Source organism: Pan paniscus, chromosome X, assembly GCF_029289425.2.
Source record: "Pan paniscus chromosome X, NHGRI_mPanPan1-v2.0_pri, whole genome shotgun sequence".
Taxonomy (NCBI): Eukaryota; Metazoa; Chordata; class Mammalia; order Primates; family Hominidae; genus Pan; species Pan paniscus.
This window is the reverse complement of record NC_073272.2, coordinates 20,863,741-20,886,058: the sequence shown is the minus strand read 5'-3', so window position 1 is coordinate 20,886,058 and position 22,318 is coordinate 20,863,741. Positions and strand designations below refer to the sequence as shown.

The window sequence follows — 22,318 nt, the reverse complement described above, 5'->3', positions numbered from 1 at the left end:
GTTGAGTTAATTAGAAAATGTTAGTCATCTTAATTGAGATTGATTTAAGTTGTGATGATCTAAATTCAATTATCCTGTGAAGTGTTTTCATATTAATGGAAGAAAGCTCACTCTGGTGAACTTTGTATGAATATAGCTTAATGTCAGACTTGCATTTAAAAAATCAAGTATATAAGTGTTCTTTTTGTGAAATAGTAAATTAATGTTTTTGTAAAAGAATTGGTAAATTCTTGCCTATGCATTTGTGAAAGTGAGAATTGTTTATACTCTAAGGAAGGTTATGTCCCGTTTTGGAATGCCTTAGTTCTGTCATCTTGGGTAGAGAGTTGGTGGTTGCCTTACCCAGACCACTGGGACTGGAGGTCTGGGAGTCACTTGAAGGTGAGGCTCTCACCATGTGGTCTTTGATACTCTCTTCTCCAGCTCTGGGCAGAGGTGACCAGCAACATTCTAGCCCCCGGAATACATGTGGCAAGCCTTAAGCTAGGGAAGGGAAGGGAAGGAAAAGGGGGACACTGTAGGGTGAAGGAGAGTAGAAGAGAAAAGAGGGAGAGAAGACTGGAGGGAAGGGAAGAGAGAAAAGAAAGCTTCTCGTGCTGCAGGAAAATAAAGCATGGTAGCAACGGCTGCAAGAGGCCCACCGACAACTTCTCCTGGCTGCTTCCTTCCACCTCAGCATGCAGCCCCTCCAGACTGATGACCAGGGGTCATCTTTTGAGATGTTTCACAAAGCAATTCCGAAAGCTCTGTTAGTCACTTCTACAATTTAACAAGGATGGACACCAGGACACTGTCCTTCCACTTTAAACTCTTTGGCTGTGCCTTGGTTTCAGCCATTTCCTCTCTTTGGAATGCTCTCGCCCATGTCTTCATATAAAGGGAGTTGCACCCTTTAAGCTGCAGCCTGATGATTACTTCCTAGATGAGATTTTCCTGGATCCATTTCCCCACACTGGGTTAGGTGTCCTTCCTCGGTGCTCCCATTACTGCCCACAGCTGATGCCAAAGCCTGGCATTCTGGATTCAGGCTCGCTGGTGCCCTTGGCCGTGAGCCTTTGTGCAGGGCACATGCTGCACAACCGTACAGAGTGGCCTTGTTTTTTGGCACATAGTAGGCACCCAGTTAAATGTTTGTTGAATGAATGATCTTTAGTTTTCCAGAACTATCTCACAATTTAACTCCTCTTGAGTGGTGGCATCCAGAACTGAACAAACCAGTCTGTGAAGGTCAGGGTCCTATTAGGCAGGGTCTGATCAGTACTGGGGCCACCACAAGGTTCTAGAACCACTCTTGTTTGTTCCTCGATGGCAATACCTACCACTCTAAGACCAAGAATGTGCATATCCCCAACCTTCTCCTGCATATAACTTTGCCTTCCCCATCATCTCCATTTGGGCAATTTGTTTTTCCTCCCAGTGTGAAGAAACTCCTCTTTCCTTCTCTCTGGCCCCATCCCGATGTATCAAGGCCTCTTTGTCCTCTGGTCATTTCTTCCATGGTGTCGGTGTCAGTGTCATCGCCAGGAACTTTGAGCCAGTCTGTGCCTGTCGGTCTAGGTCACTAATGAATCATTAGGTTCCTAATGAAGTGCTGAGCCCTCCAGGATGCTGTATGTCATGGTTCTGTTTTGGTTGGTTTTGGTTTTTTTGGTTGGTCCTTCCTTGGAGGGCAGTGGGACAACTGCCTGGGGCTGCTGTTACCTGTGCTTTTTCCCAAGTGGGTTGCAGATTATCCCTAGGATGTGTGGGTGTTGTGGCCAGGCGCCCAGGATGGGAGTTCTGACTCTTGGACGCAGCCTCCCTGAGAGCGGCCCTGAACTGGAGCAGGGCTCTTAAGTACACCCGGAGGTCGTTTCCTTCCCACCCAAACCACTTGTAAAGTCTGCCTGCCTTTTTAAAAATTTTTTTGTTTGGGTCACACTGGTATTACCCTGGGTTTTAGCCAGCTTGATAAATAGAGGAAGTTGGGTGGCTTCCCAGCCTCCCTGATGTCATGGTTTGGGGCAATCTGCAACTGTGGGAGGTTTCATGAATCCTAGCAAGTGGTGAGTTTGCTGTTCTTCTCTGCGAAATTTCTCTGTTCCGTGCCATGTCTTACATAAGTTGATATGGTTCCTTTTGTGACTTGCCCTTTCCCTTCAATGATGTAAGAACCCCAAACATTGGTAGTCACTATGTTTTGTCACTGAAGCGCTGGTGCTCATCAGATCCTCATTCCTGTTCCGCTTCTCTAGGAGATAAAGGCTGGTGGGTGTGTGGTGGCCACAGGGGCAAGGAGGGATCTGTGAACTGAAGGATGGGCCGTTCTTTAATGAAGTTGAGGCCTTGCAGGCCTCATCAGGCATTTTTGCATCATTGCTTTTGCCATTATTTTCCACAACTTGCTGAAGTGAGTTCCTGCTCCCTGGCTGGGAAGCTGGTTTCTTGGCCCTGAAACCAGAAGTCTTTGTGTTCCCAGTTGGGCCTTTCTAACTGAGGTAGAGCAGGCGAAGGGGAGATGACGTTGAGCTGAGCAAGTGATGGCTTTCCGTCCCATTCCCCACCCACTGAGCTTGATGGAGGAGCTCTGTTCAGCCCTCCTTCTGTTCTGCTTTTCTTCACTAGAAGAAATCTACTTAATTGTGTAAGTACTATGTGAAGACATGCCTGTGGTCTATGGAGTAGCAATTTGGCTTCATCCTTTCCCTCATCACACTCCTGGGTTATTGGTGGGTTTCCTTCCAGGCTATTTTGTATGCCTCCACCCTTGTCACTGTATTAATAAGGATAGGCCATGTGCAGTGGCTCACATCTGTAATCTCAGCACTTTGGGAGGTCAAGGCAGGAGGATTGCTTGAGTCCAGGAGTTTGAGACCAGCCTGGGCAACATGGTGAGACCCCATCTCTACAAAAAACTAACAAATTAGCCGAGCATGGTTGCACGTGACTGTAGTCTTAGCTACCCAGGAGACTGAGGTGGGAGGATCACTTCAACCCAAGAGTGGGAGGCTGCAGTGAGCTGTGATCGAGCCACTGCACTTCAGCCTGGGCGACAAGGCAAGACCCCATTTCTAATTAAAAAATAAGCATACACATATAACTTTGATTGCGTCTTAACAAGTCCTCGTATATATATTATTCAGAAACTTGGTTTTTTCTCTTGCCTTATATGCATTGACAGTCTCTGTATGTTAATACACCTAAATAAACTTCACTTTTAAGTGTTGCATAATATTCCAAAACACAGATGTGCCATTGTTTAACTCTTCATCTACTAATGGAAACTTAGGCTCCCCCCACCACACACACAGCTGCAATGACAGTATTTGTGTGTATATTTTTGTATCTATGGGTCAGTATTTCTGTGGGGACAATCTCTGGAATTCAAATTTCTGTATCAAAAAGCATGCACACTTAAAATTTTAAAACATAGCTAAATTACTCTCTCAAAGTTTATGTTTCCACCAATGGTGTATGCAGGTGTTTATTTCCCCACATGCTCTCCAGCTTTGGATATTACTAGGCTTTTCAATTTTTTCATCCACTGGGAAAAACAAATGTCATGTTGCTTGCCCTACTTTTCTACCTGTAAGTATTCCAAGGGAGCGAACAGAGCCTCCTGTTGTTCATTAATAAACTGGATTCCCAAGAACCATTAAGTGTGCTTTATTATGGTCATCAGTAAGGTTTTGGAAGAGGTAGTGTGCTTGGGTTGGGAAATTTCATCAAAATATCAGAAATCCCTATGTAGAAAATTCTCATTTTCACAAATGTTAAATGAACTTCTTTCGATACTCAAGTCACAATAGATTTCTTTCTTTCTTTGATTATTGAAATGTTTTTCAGTTGTTAATCCTACATTTAGTCCACATTCAGCATTGGGACTTGTGCTCGCAATTGTTCATCGTAGGACAGGACAACATGGTTGGCCTTTATTTTTGTCTTTTATTTCAAGTTCTGGGGTACATGTGCAGGATGTGCAGGTTTGTTACACAGGTAAGTGTGCGCCATGGTGATTTGCTATACCTATCAACCCATCACCTAGGTATTAAGCCCAGTGTGCATTAGCTATTCTTCCTGATTCTCTACCCACCCCCTCCCCGACAGGCCCCAGTGTATGTTGTTCCCCTCCATGTGTCTGTGTGTTCACATGGACACATTTATAAGTGTGTCAACTTCCACTTATAAGTGAGAATATGTGGTGTTTGGTTTTCTGTTCCTGCATTAGTTTGCTGAGGATAATGGCTTCCAGCTCCATCCATGTCCCTGCAAAGGACATAATCTCATTCCCTTTTATGGCTGCATAGTATTCCATGGTGTATATGTGCCACTTTTTCTTTATCCAGTCTATCATTGATGGGCATTTAGGTTGATTCCATGTCTTTGCTATTGTGAATAGTGCTGCAATGAACATATGTGTGCATGTATCTTTATAATAAAATGATTTCTATTCCCTTGGGTATATACCCGGTTATGGGATTGCTGGGCACTGAACTGCTATTATAACAGTCTGTCAGTAGGTCAGTTGGTTCCAAGATGACCTTAGAGATCGTTTCTTATCACAGATCTTCATTTGAAAGTCATTATGTCCTATTTCACATGAGAAGATACCATTACCTGAAGCGACTGTCATCTTCAAGCTAATAGCTGGACCAATGTTTTGGTTCAGAAGTAAGGCATGTTGGAATATTCTAAAAGATACAAGTCAGGTTGTCAGCAATGCTCTCTGCCTTGGGTGGATACCCCATTCTTTCCCCAGCGTGCATCTGAGTTTTCCCTCATATCATTGCAAATACCCCCATGTTCCCCTTTCAACTCTGAGCCAAACTTAGTAATTAACCAAGAGTTAGCCCTTTAGTGGAGAAAGAATTCTGCCTCTGGCACAAGAGACCTAAATGCCCCAATCCTTGATATCAAGGAGTTTAGGTTCTAGGGAAGTGAAGTCACAAACACATGAAGAAATGTCTAACCAAGCAGGGTCTCTAGAAGGGACCACCCCACCCCAGGTCTGGTCCAATCACTTCGTTGTCCAGTGCCCTATGATGTTGTTAATGAAGCCTTCAACTGAACAGTAATTCATGCCACAAAAACATTAACAAGGCTGGGTGTGGTGGCTCACACCTATAATCCCAGCACTTTGGGAGGCTGAGATGGGCAGATCACCTGAAGTCAGGAGTTTGAGACCAGCCTGGCCAACATGGTGAAACCCTGTCTCTACTGAAAATACAAAAAAAAAAAAAATTAGCCAGGTGTGGTAGCGTGTGCCTGTAATACCAGCTGCTCAGGAGGCTGAGGCCGGAGAATTGCTTGAACCTGGGAGGTAGAGGCTGCAGTGAGCCGAGATCATGCCACTGCACTCCAGCCTGGGTGACAGAGTGAGACTCCGTCTCAAAACAAAACAAAACAAAACAAAACAAAACACATTAACAAGATCAGTCCCCAAACTGGTTTTGGGCTTGTGCTTCCAGTTTATATGTAAGTTCCTCAAGAGCAGGGTTTACATCCATTTTTTCTGTAACTCCACTGCCAAGTTCAAGCTGTGACATGCAGTAGGGAGCCCAGGGGGCGTCGGCTGATGAGCTCACTGCAGTATTGAAGTATTATGCTGTCAAGAAAGTCCACTTTCCATTGGTCTAATTTTGCTTTTTTTTTTTTATTTTTCATTTTCAGGTGTGCACAGAGATTCTCCACCTTTTTTTCTGAACTTGCGGTCAGGTGAGTAATGCTATTTCTATGAGATAATGTTGTAGAAATGAGGAACATGTTAGCTTGGGTTTTTTTTTTTCTTTCCTATTTTCCCTCCTTCATTGCAAATTCCCATCCCCATACCAACTTTATTCTTTTTTGTTTGTTTTGTTTTGTTTTTAACTCCTCACTCCCACTTGGAGCTCTCTTTTCTTCAGATACTTTCTTTTCCTTGGGGATTCTATTGTTGACCTGTTTCTTCTTGGTAACCCAATTGCTTTTGAATGGGCGTTCAGAAATGGGTACCGATTTTGAAGTTACATGGTGCGGTCAAAGCTGGGGAAAGAGAATGATCATTTACGTGGAATTATTTGGGATTCTGTTTCACTGTTTTCCCCTTTCCTGCTCCCTGGATGTGTGTCCCTTGGCTCTAACAGCTTTTGTCATGTTTTGAAATGGACCAAGGAAGTGTTTGTTCTCTTTCTGACCTAAGTGCTGTGCAAATGCAGCTGTCAAAGGATCCTTCCAACCAGATTTCTGCCCATGACCCTCTTCTAGATAGAAATTCTGAAGCCGCTACTTTCACGCTTCCTATTTCTTTCTTTTTTCTTTTCTTTCCTTCCTTCCTTCCTTCCTTCCTTTCTTTCTTTCTTTCTTTCTTTCTTTCTTTCTTTCTTTCTTTTCTTTTCTTTTCTTTTCTTTTTTTTTTTTTTTGAGACAGGGTCTCCCTCTGTCACCCAGGTTGGAGCGCAGTGGCGCAGTCACAGCTCACTGCAGTTTTGACCTCCCAGGCTCAAGTGATCCTCCCACCTCAGCCTCCTGAGTAACTGGGACCACAGGTGCATGCAACCATGCCTGGCTAATTTTTTATTTTTTGTAGAGACGGGATCTCCCTATGCTGCCAGACAGGTCTCAAACTCCTGGCCTCAATCCATCCTCCTGCTTCAGCCTCCCAAAGTGCTGGGATTACAGGCCTGAGCCACTGTACCCAGCCTATTTCTTTTGAGACTCATAAATAGTGGTATTTCTGGGAATTCATTGACATAAATTATCAAAATTTTGTAAACAATGTAAATATCTATCATAATGAATACAAATTAGAATGATCCCATTATAACTTACATGATAAATAACACATTGTTATTATAATAGATACTAGTAAGTTATTGCTATAAATAAGGTTATAACACCTGAGCAGGGTCACACAGTCAGTAAATGGCCCAGCTGGGACCTGAAGCAGGAATTGGCATGGTGTGATGACAAAACCAAGGAAGGGCACAGAATCCTGGCGATGGGTGGGCCCTGGTGGGTGAGGCAGGGTTGGTTTCCTGAGTCCCTCACTTCCTCTCCAGCATGGTTTCCTAGATGACCGCTAACCATGTGCTTTTGCCCTATCCCTGCCCCAGCCCTGCAGTGCAGATCAATGCCCCAGGAGGCTTTTAAGAGGAGCCTCTTATTTCTCTCCTCTACATATTGATAGAATTATTTTGCAGCAGTAGATTCTGGACCAAATCAATGAAAAAATCTTTGTCGAGTGCCTGCTGTGGGTGTGGGGGTGAGGTGGAGATCAAGCCTATATAGGAGAGGCTATTGTGTTCTGCTTCCTTGTTTTTGTTTTTAGGCAAAGTCGAGTCTGATGGACCATGAAGAGAAAGTATCTTTTGTTTGTTGTTTTAAAAAAAATCACTATTTATTTGGCCATGCCAATGACCAATGAATCTGAGTAGTGGCTATTAAGCTATCGAGGGCAGGAAAGATATCTGCCTTGTTTTTTGTGGTATCTCAAGTCCCTGGCATAGAATCTTGCTTGTAATAGAACTTCAATAAACATTCGTCAACTAGATGAATGGATGTCAATTATTTTGGAAATAATTCCAAAATCTGTTTACATTTTGGACTGGAGTGTATTATAAACTTATCTTCTTTAGCTGAGTATGGTGGCGTGTGCCTATAGTCCCAGCTACTCAGGAGCCTGAGGCAGGAGGATCGCTTGAGCCTGGGAGGCGGAGGTTGCAGCGAGCCGAGATTGTACCACTGCACTCCAGCCTGGGTGACAGAGCAAGACCCTGTCACAAAAAAACAAGCAAACAACAGCAACAACCAAAAAACAATTAAAAAACCCAAAAACTTGTCTTCTAATTATGCTTGTAATCATAGCTAACAGTTCTTGACTACACTAAGACTTTCATTACATTACCTCATTTAATCCCCACAGAACCCTGTGAAATAGGTCTTAGCATTACTTCCACGTCTTCAGATGAAGAATTTAAACTCCAGAGAGGTTAAGGAACAGCCCAAGTTTACACTGTAAGTGGTGGAGCTTAGATGTGAAGGCAGACAGATGGCTCTACCATGCATGCTCCCGAATCCTATGCTATTCTGCTCATTATTGTGTGTTAAACATACTGCAAGCATTGGGGGCAGACCCTGAAGAATGAGGGGAGAGAGATGAAGTAGGCTTTCACCTTGCGTTGGATAATTCACACATGGCTAATCAAGAGTATGGTAGATCGCAGGTATGAGAGAGTGGAGAAATCTGGAGATGAGCAAGGGAGCCAAAAAACAGAACACCCCTCAGCCGGGCGCGGTGGCTCACGTCTAGAATCCCAGCACTTTGGGAGGCCGAGGCGGGTGGGTCATCTGAGGTCAGGAGTTCGAGACCAGCCTGGCCAACTGGGTGAAACCCTGTCTCTACTAAAAATACAAAAATTAGCCAGGTGTGGTGGCAGGCGCCTGTAATCCCAGCTACTCAGGAGGCTGAGGCAGAAGAATTGCTTGAACCGGGAGGTGGAGGTTGCGGTGAGCCGAGATCACGCCATTGCATTCCAGCCTGGGTGACAAGAGCAAAACTCCGTCTCAAAAAAAAAAAACAAAAACCAAACCAAACAAAAAGCAGAACACCCCTCACCAGGTTTGGTGAGTGTATGTTTACATTAAGCGCACAATTTAGTTCTAATCTTGCAAGTCTGATATTGATTCACTTGTTTTATTGAATAAAGCTTCCTTTTTCTGCATCAGAAAGCACTTACCGCTTATTAAGAAAATCATTTTTGCACTGTAAAGACCAAATCATTTCCTTCCATTTGATTCTAGAGATGTGTAAGTTTCACACTGCAATGATGCCGTATGGCTCAGCATTGGCTTTACTTTGTGCTCTGACAAACAACATACAAGGCTGCTGTTTTAGAGTTCCTATTCAGCACTTACCAGTTAACCTAGTTTCTGTCATCTTTAGGACATGGTTGTTTTTGGCATATGGGATGTTGTTTCTCTTACTACGGTAATACTGGCTTTAGTTCTTGGTGACCTTATCTTCAAAAAATTTTGTTGCTGAAGTTCAGAATAGTTCCTTTTGTCCAATATTTATTCAAACTACCTCAATGTACAAGATTTGAAATTGCTTCTAGACATTTCTGTGAGCATTTTGGAGAAATCTGAAAACAGTCTCATTTGATTTATATAATGGGCAAAAATCTAAGGACTTTTCTTGTCTGGTTTTGGCATCGGGGTTATGATAGCCTTGTAAAAGTGAGTTCAGATGTGCTCTTTTTCTTGAGTTTCTGTGTGATTGAAACTCTTATTCCTTAAATATTTGATAGAATCATCAGTGAAGCCATCTGGGCCTGGAGTTTTCTTTGTGGGACAAGTTTTGAGACTTTTAATGGTTATACCTACTATTCATGTTTACCATTTCCACTTGATTCCTTCTTGGTAATTGGTATTTTTTTCTAGAAATTTGTCCCTTTCTATCTAGAGTTTCAAAATTATTGAAGACAGTTTTTGCTAAGAGCCTTTTATATTTATTATGTTTATAGCATTTACAGGTGTGTTGCTTTTTCCATACCTCTTATTAGCTACTTCCTCACTCCCTGCCTCTCTCCTTTTCTCCCCTTTTTCCCTCCCCTCCCTCTGTCTCTTGATTTTGCCAGAATTGTCTTTTCAAAGAGCAACGTTGGCTTTGTTAATCTTTATGTCTTTTTTCTGTTTTTATTATATGCTTTTTTTTTATTACCTTCCTTCTTCTTCTTTGGGTTTATTTTGCTGTACTTTTTCACACTTCTTAAGAACCTTAATTCATTAATTTTAAGCCTTTCTCTTTTTCTAATTTGTATGTTTAAAATATAATTTTCACTCTATCTTTAGCTGTATCCTATGTGTTTTATATACAGTGTTTTTCTTATTGATCAAGTCGAATATTTTCTTTTTTCTTTTATCTTTTTTGTTTTTGAGACAAGGTCTTGCTCTGTTGCCCAGGCTGCAGTGCATTGGCGTGATCATGGTTCACTACAGCCTCTACCTCCTTGCCTCAAGCGATCCTCTTGCCTCAGACTCCCATGCAGCTGGGACCATAGGCGCGCATACCACCATGCCCGGCTAATTTTTTTATTTTTTTGTAGAGATGGGGGGGGGGGTCCCACTTTGTTGCCCAGGCTGGGCTCGAACTCCTGGGCTCAGGTAATCCTTCTGCCTTGGCCTCCCAAAGTGCTGGGATTACAGGTGTCAGCCACCACGCCTGGCGAATATTTTCTAATAAACATTGTGACTTCTTTGACCCATGGGTTATTTGTTAAATAACACATCTAACTTTTTGTTATTACACCTTAATTGTGTTGTGGTCAAAGAACATGCTGCTTTTCTGTTTTCCAATTGTTTAAAAAGCTTTTGAGACTTTTCTGTTGGTCTGGATGGTTTTCACAGACATTCCATGTGCACTTGAAAAGATTATGCGTGCTGCAGTTGTTGAATGGGGGCTTCTAGATATGGTCCTCATGTTGTTGGTTAAATGTGTGATTCAAATATTCTATATCCTTAATGACTTTCTTATTTAATTTTTACCAATTGCTGATAGAGATCTCTCATTATGATTGTGGATTTGTTCTATTTCTCCTTATATTCTGTCAATGCTGTTTGGTGTATTTTGAGGCTATAGTAGTTGCATTCACATGTAAATCTCTTCAGTCTTCAATTCAGAATTGAATCTTTTATGAATGAACGGTTTTATTTCTAGGTAAAGTATTTTGCTTTAAAGTATAATTTGTCTGATATTAGTATAAACGCATTAATTTTCTTTTGATTAGTGTGGGCATAGCATATCTTTTCCATCTCTTTACTTTCAAACTTTCTGAATCATTAGGTTCTATTTGTGTCCTTGTAAATAGCATATAATTGGAGTTTGTATTTTTTTCAGTCTGATAATCTTTGCCTTTTAATGGAATCATTGAGTCCATTTATATTTCATGAATCATTGATCTCCATTTTTTTTTTTTTTTTGAAATAGAGTTTCACTCTTGTTGCCCAGGCTGGAGTGTAGTGGCGCAATCTCGGCTCACTGCAACCTCTGCCTCCTGGGTTCTAGCGATTCTCCTGCCTCAGCCTCCCAAGTAGCTGGGATTACAGGCACCTGACACCATACCTGGCTAATATTTTTTTTTTTTTTTTTTTTTTTTAGTAGAGACAGAGTTTCATCATGTTGATCAGGCTGGTCTCGAATTCCTGACCTCAGGTGATCCACCCGCTTCGGCCTCCCGAAGTGTTGGGATTACAGGCGTGAGCCACTGCACCGGCCTGCATTTGTTTTTAAATCTTTATTACTTTCTATTTTTCCTAACCATTCTTTGTTGCTGTTTCTCCTCTTTCTTGCCTTTTTTCAGACTGACTGAATATGTTAAAAACTGTTTTCCTCCTCCACTAGTTAGGAAGTTATATGTCCCATTTCTGTTGTTTAGTTACTAAAGATATTACAACCTGTTGTAGAAATTACAACATGTCTACTCAACTTTTCAATGTGTAAAGATAATCAATACCTTTAGCTTCCTCTAGTATAATCCAAGGACCTTGAAAGACTTTAATTTTTGAATTTCATTTTGTCATCTCCTTACTTATATTACATATAATGCATATATTATCTCCTATGTTTATATATATGAGGTAGTTGCCATATGTTTTTATTTTATCATGTTTCACTAATCCCTACAAGATGTTATTGTTTTATATAGTAGTTTTGTTTTGTTTTGTTTCAAGACAGAGTCTCCCTCTATCACCCAGGCTGGAGTCCAGTGGCACGATCTTGGCTCACTGCAACCTCCACCTCCCGGGTTCAAGCAATTCTCCTGCCTCAGCCTCCCAAGAAGCTAGGGTTACAGGTGCCAGCCACCACATCTGGCTAATTTTTGTATTTTTAGTAAAGATGGGGTTTCACCATGTTGGCCAGGCTGGTCTTGAACTCCTGACCTCAAGTGATCTGCCCATCTCGGCCTCCCAGAGTGCTGGGATTACAGGCGTGAGCCACCATGACTGGCACTGTTTTATATAGTAAAAGTTCATTTGGATTTGCCAGTAGAGAGTACTACCCCTAGTTCTGGGCACCTGGGGCCTCTGGCCTGTGACTTGTGATTTAGAGTCCCCTCTCTGGCCCTTCTCTAGCTCCACCCTTCTCCAAATGGCAAGAAGTCTGTGGCACCAAGAACTCATGCCTACCCGGAGCTGCCTCCCTGTTCCCCTCACCCTTGCTTCTAGATCGTACTCTGGGAATCCGGGACCCTGGAATTCCCAATCCAAACATTCTGTGCCAATTTCCAGGACCTGGGCACTCCCCTTCCTCATTGCAAGCCATGCTGCAGGTGTACGTACCCCCAGACCCAAGGGATGACCAAGGGGTACATGCACGCAGGAGAGGGGGTTAGGGGTATGCAGGCTGTGGTGATCACATGAGTGTGCACAAAGCCTCTTACAGCTTGGAATGAAGCCTTAGGGGAAGAATAGGGGCAAAGCCTTCTTTTAAACTCTTGATTTGTATCTTAGAAATGTTAGCCATGGGCCTGGCCACAAACCCACCACTTTCTTTGTTCCTCATTCCTCCTTTCATCTCAGTTCTTATGTCTTTTGCCTAAATACATGTTTTAGGATTGATTTCAGTAATGATTTGCAGGTAGGGAACAACATCAGAGTTTCTGTTTGTCTGAAAATGTCTTCATCTTGCCCTCATTCTTCAAAGATATTTTCCCTGAGAGCAGAATTCTAAGTTGGCAGTTTGTTTCTGGCACACTGCAGATAGACTTCCACTGGTTCTGGCTTCCATTGTTGCTTCTGAGAAGATAGCTGTCAGTCTAACAGCAGCTTCTTAACAGCCTTTTTCTTTCTTTCTTTTTTTTTTTTTTGAGGTGAAGTCTTGCTCTGTTGCCCAGGCTGGAGTGCAGTAGTGTGATCTCAGCTCACTGCAACCTCTGCCTCCCAGGTTCAAGCGATTCTCCTGCCTCAGCCTCCAGAGTTGCTGGGATTACAGGTGGGCGCCACCACACCTGGCTAATCTATATATTTTTGGTAGAGATGGGGGTTCCGCCTCGTTAGCCAGGCTGACCTCGAACTCCTGGCCTCAAGTGATCCATCCGCCTCGGCCTCCCAAAGTGCTGGGATTACAGGCATGAGCCACTGCATGCCCAGCCTAACAGCTGCTCCTTTGAAGGTTATCTGTCTTGTATTTCTGACAATTTTTCAGATGTTCCTGTTTTTGTTTTTGTTTTTGTTTTTGTTTTCATTTTCACTATGATGTATCTAGGTGTAGATCTCTTTTTATTTCTTTTGATTGAGATTCTTTGGGCTCCTTAAATCTGAGGATTGGTGTTTTTCACCCATTTGGAGACACTTAGTCATTATCATTCCAAACACTGATTCTCTCTTTGAATTTTGTTTAAATGTATGTTAGACATTGTATTTCTTTTCTCCATGTCTCTGAACTTTTCTTTCATATGTCATATTTGAAACTCAGGTTTGCCTCATTAGGCCCATACCCACAGGTATAAGTGGGCTTCATTGCTTACATTACTTACCTGGGTTCCTGCTTGAGTTTCACCTTTGGCCTGGCAATTCCTTTCTATCTGGCCAGCTCTTTGATACGTTTAAGAAAATGCGCAGCTGGGCATGGTGGCTCACGCCTATAATCCCAGCACTTTGGGAGGCCGAGCCGGGTGGATCAACTGAGGTCAGGAGTTCGAGACTAGCCTGGCCAACATGGTGAAACCCCATCTCTACTAAAAATAGAAAAAATTAGCCGGGTGTGGTGGCAGGCGCCTGTAATCCTAGCTACTCAGGAGGCTGAGACAGGAGAATCGCTTGAACCTGGGAGGCGGAGGTTGCAGTGAGCCGAGATCATGCCACTGCTCTCCAGCTTGGGAGACAGAGCGAGACTCCGCCTCAAACAAACAAACAAAAAAAAAAAAGAAGAAGAAGAAGAAGAGGAAAGAAAATGTGCTGGGTGCGGTGGCTCACTCCTGTAATCCCAGCACTTTGGGAGGCTGAGGCCCAGGAGTTTGAGACCAGGAGTTCAATACCAGCCTAGGCAACATGGTAAAACTTCATCTGTACAAAAAATAAAAAATTAGCCAGGCATGGTGGTACATGCCTGTAGTCTCAGCTACTCAGGAGGCTGAGGCAGGAGGATCAATTGAGCCCACGAGGTTGAGGCTGCAGTGAACCGTGGTCATGCCACTGCACTCCAGCCTGGGTGACAGAATGAGACCCTGTCTCAAAAAATAAATAATTAATAATAATAAGAAAATGCTTTTAGCATTTTATTCATGATTTTTAATTGTCTTCAGCCCAAGGTTTGATCTAACTAACCTAACCCAACATATTCCCAGAACACTGAAGACATTTTTTTTCCCTGAGATATTTCCTGTATCGAAGTCATTGAGCAGTGTTCAAATAGAAATTTAATTATGCTTTTCTTACCAGTTTCCTGATTCTTTTTCTGACTTCTTTGAGAATTGAACAATCCAAATCAACTGCTTTTTCCCCTTTTGTTCTCACTTTATCCACACTGAGAACCCCTGCAGTCCTTCTCTTTTTACATTTCCCCTTGTGGTGGTCTTGTAAGCCAACATATATGACTCCGTATAAATGTCTCAAAAGCATAGAGTTTTCTGGAAGACTTAGGGAACAATTATCATACCTCTTATAACTCAGGTCAGAAATATTGGTCATTGTCTATATCATAGTGGCTATGGTATAATCAAAGTATGCCAGTTAACCAGAGATAACAGAGAATAACCCTCACGCAGACCTGCCCTATGGTGGTATCAAGCTATTTCTCCCTTTCTAATATTATTCTTTGATTATTCTATATCTAAAGACAGATTTATCATTTATTGGCATAACAGGTTGCACTGATGATATATATTTCAAAAATATGATACTGATACTATTTAATGAAATTGAAGAGCTCTAGAACGAGTTTTTAGAGTGGAAGCACCACGGCATATAGTCATGTAGTTCGTGCACTGTACAACTCTAGAGGGAGGTTGCCATTTACATCAGAGTTCACAACCTAAAAGGGGGCCCTGGATAAAGATGAATTGGGGATCATCTTTAATCTAGTGTCAAGGTCTACGTTTCACTGTTTAAATGCTACCAAATAGTTTTCTCTGTAATTGTTGCTATCTTCCTAGCCATCCTTAGCACCTTAAAAATTTGCTAAGAACCAGTGGCTATCCAGATCCTCTTTGTTGATGACCTGGATAGCATTGAGCTAACCCAGATTGCACCAGAAGATGAATAGATGTTTGTGTTAGGCTGTTCTTGCATTGCTGTAAAGAAATCCCTGAGACTGGGTCATTTATAAGAAAAGGGGTTTAATTGGCTCCTGGTTCTGCACGCTGTGCAAGAAGCATAGTGGCATTTGCTTCTGGGGCTCACTTATCACCAAGGGGATGGCCCAAGCTATTCATGAAGGATCCTCCATGATCCAACACCTCCCACCAGCTCACACCTCCAACATTCAACATGAGATTTGGATGGGGACACGTATCCAAACTATATCAATGTTCCAGCTGAAAAAGAGAAAAATGGCTTTGATGTGCAATGACTAAAGGTTTCAAACTTCACAGATTGCCCTTTGATTAGTGATCCTAGAGACTTTATGACCTAATAGGACATTCTTGGTTTATGCAGAAGGCAGTAGGAGCTACATTATTTCAAATACCATAAAACTTCTCCAAAAACATATGTTCAGCCTTGAGGAAACGTATTCCAGATCTGACAACTGAAAGCAGTCTGCATTAAGTTCTTGATCTATATATTTTTTTCAAGATGATTGCTGGGGTCATCTTTCATTCTGGCCTTTCCTACCTGCATTTGGAAGTTGAGTAGATCCTGCCTGTAGTGAAAAGGCATAGTTTATTTTGATCAGAGGTCTCAGTTACAGCACATAGTAGTCACTCACTGTGTATGTACACTGAGTCACTGAGTACACGAATTTGCCTTTGATCATATCTTGTACACCACTTAGGTCCTGCCCTATGAGTTAGCAAAGCTCAAGAATGAGTCTTTAGACATTCTTAAATTGTATAATAACATTTTGAACTTGATGTCTTTCACCTGATGGACTCAAAACATTTTACTTACAAGGAGACAAAGTCTCAGGAGGCTGGCATTGTGTTCTGGTAGAAAGAGTAAGGGTTCTGCCAAATAGCTGAATGACCTTGACCCATCCCCTAGACTTGCAGGGGTGCCCAATCTTTTGGCTTCTCTGGGCCACATTGGAAGAAGAATTGTCATGGGCCGCACATAAAATACACTAACACTATTGACAGCTGATGAGCTAAAAAAAAAAAAAAATTGCAAAAAAACTCATAATGTTTTAAGAAAGTTTACGAATTTGTATTGGGCCACATTCAAAACCATCCTGGGCCACATGTGACCCGGGGGCCAGGGTTGGACAAGCTTGCAATGATGGGACCTCTTTCATCTGTAGAACGAGGGTTCGAGGATAGGTGATTTCTGAGTTCCTTTCCAGAAATAAACCACTCTGATACTGTCTCCCCAGGCTACACTTAAATACCTGTGAATTAAATCTAAGTCAACTCCACCAGTTTCAGGTACAGTCAAGCCTATTTGTAGAGGAGAGCATTTTCTGTGGCACTGTAGTTCACTCAATAATGCCTTCATTTTTTTTTTTTAAAGCAGTGCTTTTGGAGGGGGGACAGAGTTCAAAAACTTTAAAAAATGTTAATTTTTAAACTTTTTATTGAAACTTATGGCATACATATATGTGTACAACTCAGTGAATTTCGTGAACTGAACACACCCATGTAATTGGCACACAGAATATTCTCGGTACCTCAGAAGCCTCCCTTGTGCCCACATCCAATATTGTTATAACTCCCTCCCTTTCAAGGATAACCCTTCTCCTGACTTCTCACCACATCAATTAGTTTTTTCTGCTTCGGTTTCTCATGAATGGAATTATGTACAATAAGCACTCTTTTGTCTCTGATTTCCTTGGCAAACATTATATTTCTGAGCTGCACTGAGATTGTTTTGTGGAGCTGTAGCAGACACTTAGATCTTTCCTCCAGAGAGACATCGATACATCTTTGCACAACTGTGTTAACATCCTCATTTGAGTGACTCCTTTGGGAAGATCAATAACATGCCATTATGCCCAGAGAGAGGTTAAAAGAGGAGGGAGAAATTAGAGGCTTTTTATAATTGATTAACATATTCTAGCATTAATACATAATACAATTTATTAATTTAAGATATGCAAGCCCTCTTCTGAAGGAGAAAGATTCACCTCCTGGTCTAAAACATCATCATGTCAGGTCAAGGAAAGAATCACTCTCCTAGTGCTGGTTATGAGTATTCAATTACAGAATTCTTAAAGATTGCCAGCTTTACCTTGAGACAGAAACTCTGACTTATATATCCCCTTTCTTTCCATGCCCTCCACCCCTTAATCCCAGCACTGCCTGATCCTGCACATACTAGGTGCAAAATAGATATTTGTTGAATGAATGAATGAATGAATGAATGAAGAGCACAGCTAACATTTACAGTGCATTCACAGTGCCAGCCACTGTGCAAAGATTTCTTGTTTACTCACCGCAACAGCACTATCAGGTGGGTGCTGTTGTCTCAGTTTGCTAGATGGGGAAACATGACCATTGGAAATAACTTGTCCACAGTCACTCAGATATTATGGGGCCGAGTTGGGACCTTTGAACTCATGCTCTTTAGTCTTCACCACTGTGTATTCACACTCACTCTAGGGCTTGCAGAAACTGCAAGTGGTGGCTGGATTCATGAGTGCCCTTGGCCGAGAGCTCTGCTAGCTGAGGACACACAGCCTGGTTTGTCCCAGCCACTTCCCTCTGGCTGTGTAGAGGGAGCCTGCCCAGTTGGCTCTCGCCACCCCCTTGCTTGTGCCTGTGCCCATGAGTGATTCCTTTCTCAGCACCCCACGCCAGCCTCCGCTCCTAGTGCTGACTGCCCGTCTTGGGGTAATGTTGGCCAACTCCCAGACATGAGAGGATCAGACACAGTCTTAGCATTTGCAATTCTTTTTGTGTGCTGAACTCTCCCCTAGCCCCTGCCCCACCTCCAGCACGTGCATTTCATCTAGTTCACTCCTATTCAGCCCTCACATCTCATCTGGTACATATTGGCCCTCAATAAATATTTGTTGAATGAATAAATGAATGAATGGTAAATGAGGCTTTTAAATTCAATTCTGATATAAACTACTGAAATGCAAGCAATGATGATAAAATAATATGCAACAAAAAGGAAATGCAATGTACTGATGAAACTGGATAGTTCCCTTGACCCCTTTGTGGGACTCATGAAGGAGTGGCTCGCTTACTCAGCCCACAGCTCTCAACCCCTCGTGGGAGGGGGAGCACGCAGGTGAGTGGGTACAGAGGCCAGGTTGAGTGCTTCTGGGCAACCAGCAGGAGCAGGACTCTGTGCAGGCCCACAGCAGCGTCTACAGGTTGCCCGCGACCCCCGAACCCCAGAGGGCATGTGTTACCGCGCATTCTTTTAGCATTGCCATCCTTGGACAGTGTAAGTGTTAAACAGTTCAGTGGAGGGTCAGTGTGACAGCCTCTTGCACCTGCACCAAGGTCTTTGTCTGGCATCCAGGAGTAATGAAGTTGTAAGAACAAATTGGAGGGTGGTGAATGCAGAGGATTTTATTGCTGATGAAAGTGGCTCTCAGTGGGATGGGTGGCTGGAAAGGGGATGGAGTGGGAAGGTGGTCTTCCCCTGGAGTTCGGCCATCTGCGGCTGAACTCCTCCGAAGTCGCACTGTCAAGCCATCCCTCTGAAGTCAAGCTGCTCCTCTCCAAGGTCCGGCTACTTCTCTTCTCTCCTCTGCCACTCTGCCAGTGGGGCCTGGGATTTTTATGGGTACAGGATTTGGGGGCAGGGCAGACCAGGGTGGTTTTGGAAAAGGCAACATTCGGGCAGGGAAATGAGAATGCATGTTCTCACTTTGGGCTGCGGGTCCAGGCTTGAGGGTGTGGCCCTTGTCTAGGGCCACACTCTTCTACCCAATATTTCCCTGCCTCCTGTCCATATCACTTATCCTTTTACAGTATAAAACATACAAGAGCGAAACTCCGTCTCAAAAAAAACAAAAAACAAACAAAAAAAAACATGAATAGGAGCTGGGCACAGTGGTGCTGCCTGAGGCAGGAGGATTGCTTGAAGCCACAGTATACTATGATCGCACCTGTGAACAGCCATTGCACTCCAGCCTGGGCTACATAGCAAGACCCTATCTCTTTAAAAAAAAATTTTTTTTAAGGAAAAATGACATAGAGAAGGATAATTATTGAAAAGATTCTGTGTAATGGTAATGATGATGTAACATTTTGTGTTTTTTATTCCTTCTCTTGTTATTTTGCATGTGTTGATGTTTTCCATAAATCCACATGGACTACCTTGCTTCTAAGTATAACATCCTACTGGGCAACCCTCCCATAATAAACATGGGTTTTGCTTGTTGTCACCAGTGCCCAACTGGCGTTTCTGATTCTCTGGAACCATAGCAATTTGAAGTGCACAGGATCACAGGTTGCCTTGGTTGAGGAATGACCTTTGAGGTATTGCTGTGTTGTGATTATGGCAGCTGTGATGATCTGTCTTCTCCTTACTTTATTCCAGGATGGTTTTCTCTGTCAGGCAGTGTGGCCATGTTGGCAGAACTGAAGAAGTTTTACTGACGTTCAAGATATTCCTTGTCATCATTTGTCTTCATGTCGTTCTGGTAACATCCCTGGAAGGTAATGTGTCTGTTTTTCTTCATTTTTTTTTTCTGTTTATCTGCATGTGTGTATTTTTTTGTTATTTAGGATTTTTTTACTGTGGTAAAATAACATAATATTTATCATTTTAACCATTTTTAAGTATACAGTTCATTGGCATTAAGTACATTCACAATTTTGTGTAACTGTCACTGCTATCCATTTCTAAAACGTTTTCATCATCCCAAATAGAAACTCTATATCCATTAAACAATAACTCCCAATTTCCTTCCCCCCCACCCCTTCCTGGTAACCTCTGTTCCTTTTCTTTCTATGTATTTGCTTATAGCAAGTACCTTAGATAAGTGGAATCATACAATATTTGTCCTTTTGTGCCTGGCTTATTTCACTTAGGATGTTTTCAAGGTTCACCCATGTTGCAGCATGTATCAGAATTTCATTCTTTTTAACAGCTAATGTTTCACTGTATGCATTGACCCATTTTGTCTATTCATTCATCCATTGATGGGCATTTGGGTCGTCTCCCCCTTTTGGCTGTTGTGAATAATGCTGCTATGAACATGGGTGTACAAATCACTATTTGAGTCCCTGCTTTCATTTCTTTGGGGTATATACCTAGGAGGGAATTGCTGGATCATATAACCCTGTGTTGAACATCTTGAGAAACTGCTAAACTGTTTTCCACAGTGGCTATATCCTTTTACATTCCTACAAGCAAGGCACAAGAATTCCAGTGTCTCCCATTCTTGACAATGCTTGTATTTTCCTGTTGTTTTGGTAATGGGTGTGAAGTGGTATCTTATTGTGGCTTTGATTTGCATTTTCTTAATGATAAGTGATATTGAGCATCTTTTCATGTGCTTATTGGCCACTTGTATATCTTCTTTGGAGAAGTGTCTATTCAAGTCCTTTGCTCAGTTTTGAATTCGGTTGTTTTTGTTGGTGTTGAGTTTTGAAGTTCTTTGTGTATTCTGGATATTAATCCCTTATCAGATATATAACTTACAAATATTTTCTCCCATTCTGTGGGGTGTTTCTTCCACTTTCTTAATAGTATCATTTCATGCGTAAATTCTTTTAATTGTATGTAGTCTATTTATTTTTACTTTTGTTGTCTATGCTTTGGTGTTATATCAAAGAAATCATTGCCAAATCCAATATCATGAAGACTTTCCCCTATGTTTTCTTCCAAGAATTTTATAGTTTTAGCTCTTATGTTTAGGTCCTTTGATCGATTTATCATTTTTGTATATGGTATAAGGTAACGGTCCAACTTCACTCTCGTGCATGTGGGTATTGTTTTCCAGCCACATTTCTTGAAAAGACTGCCTTTTTGCTATTGAATGGTCTTGGCAACTTTGTCAAAAATCACTTTGTTATACCAGTGGAGGGTGTCTAGGTTTTTGGCATCTTGAACAAATAATTGGACAAAACGCACTAACAAAGCAAGGAAGGAATGAAGAGATTTATTGAAAATGAAAGTACACTCCACAGTGTGGGAGTGGCCCGAGCACAGGGGCTCAAAGTCCCTGTTACAGAATTTGTGGGAGTTTCCATTGGTTACTTGGTGTATGCCCTATGTAAATGAAGAGGATGAAGTAAAGTTACAAAGTCATTTACTCAGCATACACCCTATGGTGAGGATATCTCCTGTCATAGCTGAAGTGTGAATCGGCCTTATGTTCCCTGCCTCCAGACCCTATTTTCCTGCCTCAAAGTGACCGTATAGATGAGGGTTTATTTCTGGTGTTTACTTGTTTTTAAATGTATCTACTTGAAGGTACAACCATATGGAAATTTAAAGGTGGTAGAGAATCAGACAGATGAAGCAGCCTGGTATTTTCAGAAAGGGGGATCTTTAGAAGTTCATGGAACAAGAAGAAAAGGCATCTGAGAAAGGCAGTTGAAAGACCAGCAATGCTGGGCCTGCAATTTCTGTGGGCACAACTGCCAAAGGCAAGTGTAAAGAATCCTCATTAGGAGGTTCACACCTGTAATCCCAGCACTTTGGGAGGCTGAGGAGGGAGGATCATTTGAACCCAGGAATTCAAGACAAGCCTGAGCAACATAGTGAGACCCCCGTCTCTACAAAAATGAAATAACATGAAAAATTAGCCGGGCATGGTTGCGGGTGTCTGTATTCCTAGCTACTCAGGAGGCTGAGATGGGAGGATTGCTTGAGCCCAGGAGGCGGAGGTTGCAGTAAACAGTGACCATACCACTGCAGTCCAGCTTGGGTGGCAGAGTACAACCCTGTCTCAAAAAAAAAAAAAAAAAAAAAAAAAAAAAAGAAGCATCCTCATTAGGAATGGGACTAGGAAATGATTGATACTTAAGACATCAAGGACACACAACGAAATAACTTTCTTATTCAGAAGTGGGTGGCAGGACCAAGGAATCTTTATTGCATAAGATAAAAATCTACTAGCAGCAAACAACAAAACATACAAACAAATAAAACACACATACAAATACACAGACTAAATGGAAAACTTCCCAACAAGCTATAACACAATTGGCAATCCTTTAAAAAGTAGGTACTGGGGCACGTTGTCAAAAAGCCGCCATTCTTTAAAGAAAGAAATAATGGCCGGGTGCAGTGGCTCATG

At 42.2% G+C, this 22,318-nt stretch overlaps 1 protein-coding gene across 12 annotated transcripts in view; it reads left to right on the top strand.

Annotated features, from left to right (window-relative positions):
• ADGRG2 (adhesion G protein-coupled receptor G2) overlaps window positions 1-22,318 on the top strand; it is a 136,944-nt gene that overhangs the window by 36,440 nt on the left and 78,186 nt on the right. For 10 of the 12 annotated variants that reach the window (XM_024927213.4, XM_024927211.4, XM_063601886.1 and 7 more), the window contains exons 1-2: window positions 4,465-5,694; window positions 19,609-19,727. In XM_024927213.4, the coding sequence (XP_024782981.2) occupies window positions 5,582-5,694; window positions 19,609-19,727 (232 nt within the window). In that variant the 5' untranslated portion in view covers window positions 4,465-5,581. Of the gene's footprint in view, window positions 1-4,464; window positions 5,695-19,608; window positions 19,728-22,318 lie in introns of those variants that run through there. The other 2 variants (XM_055106772.2, XM_055106773.2) reach the window with 1 other exon arrangement.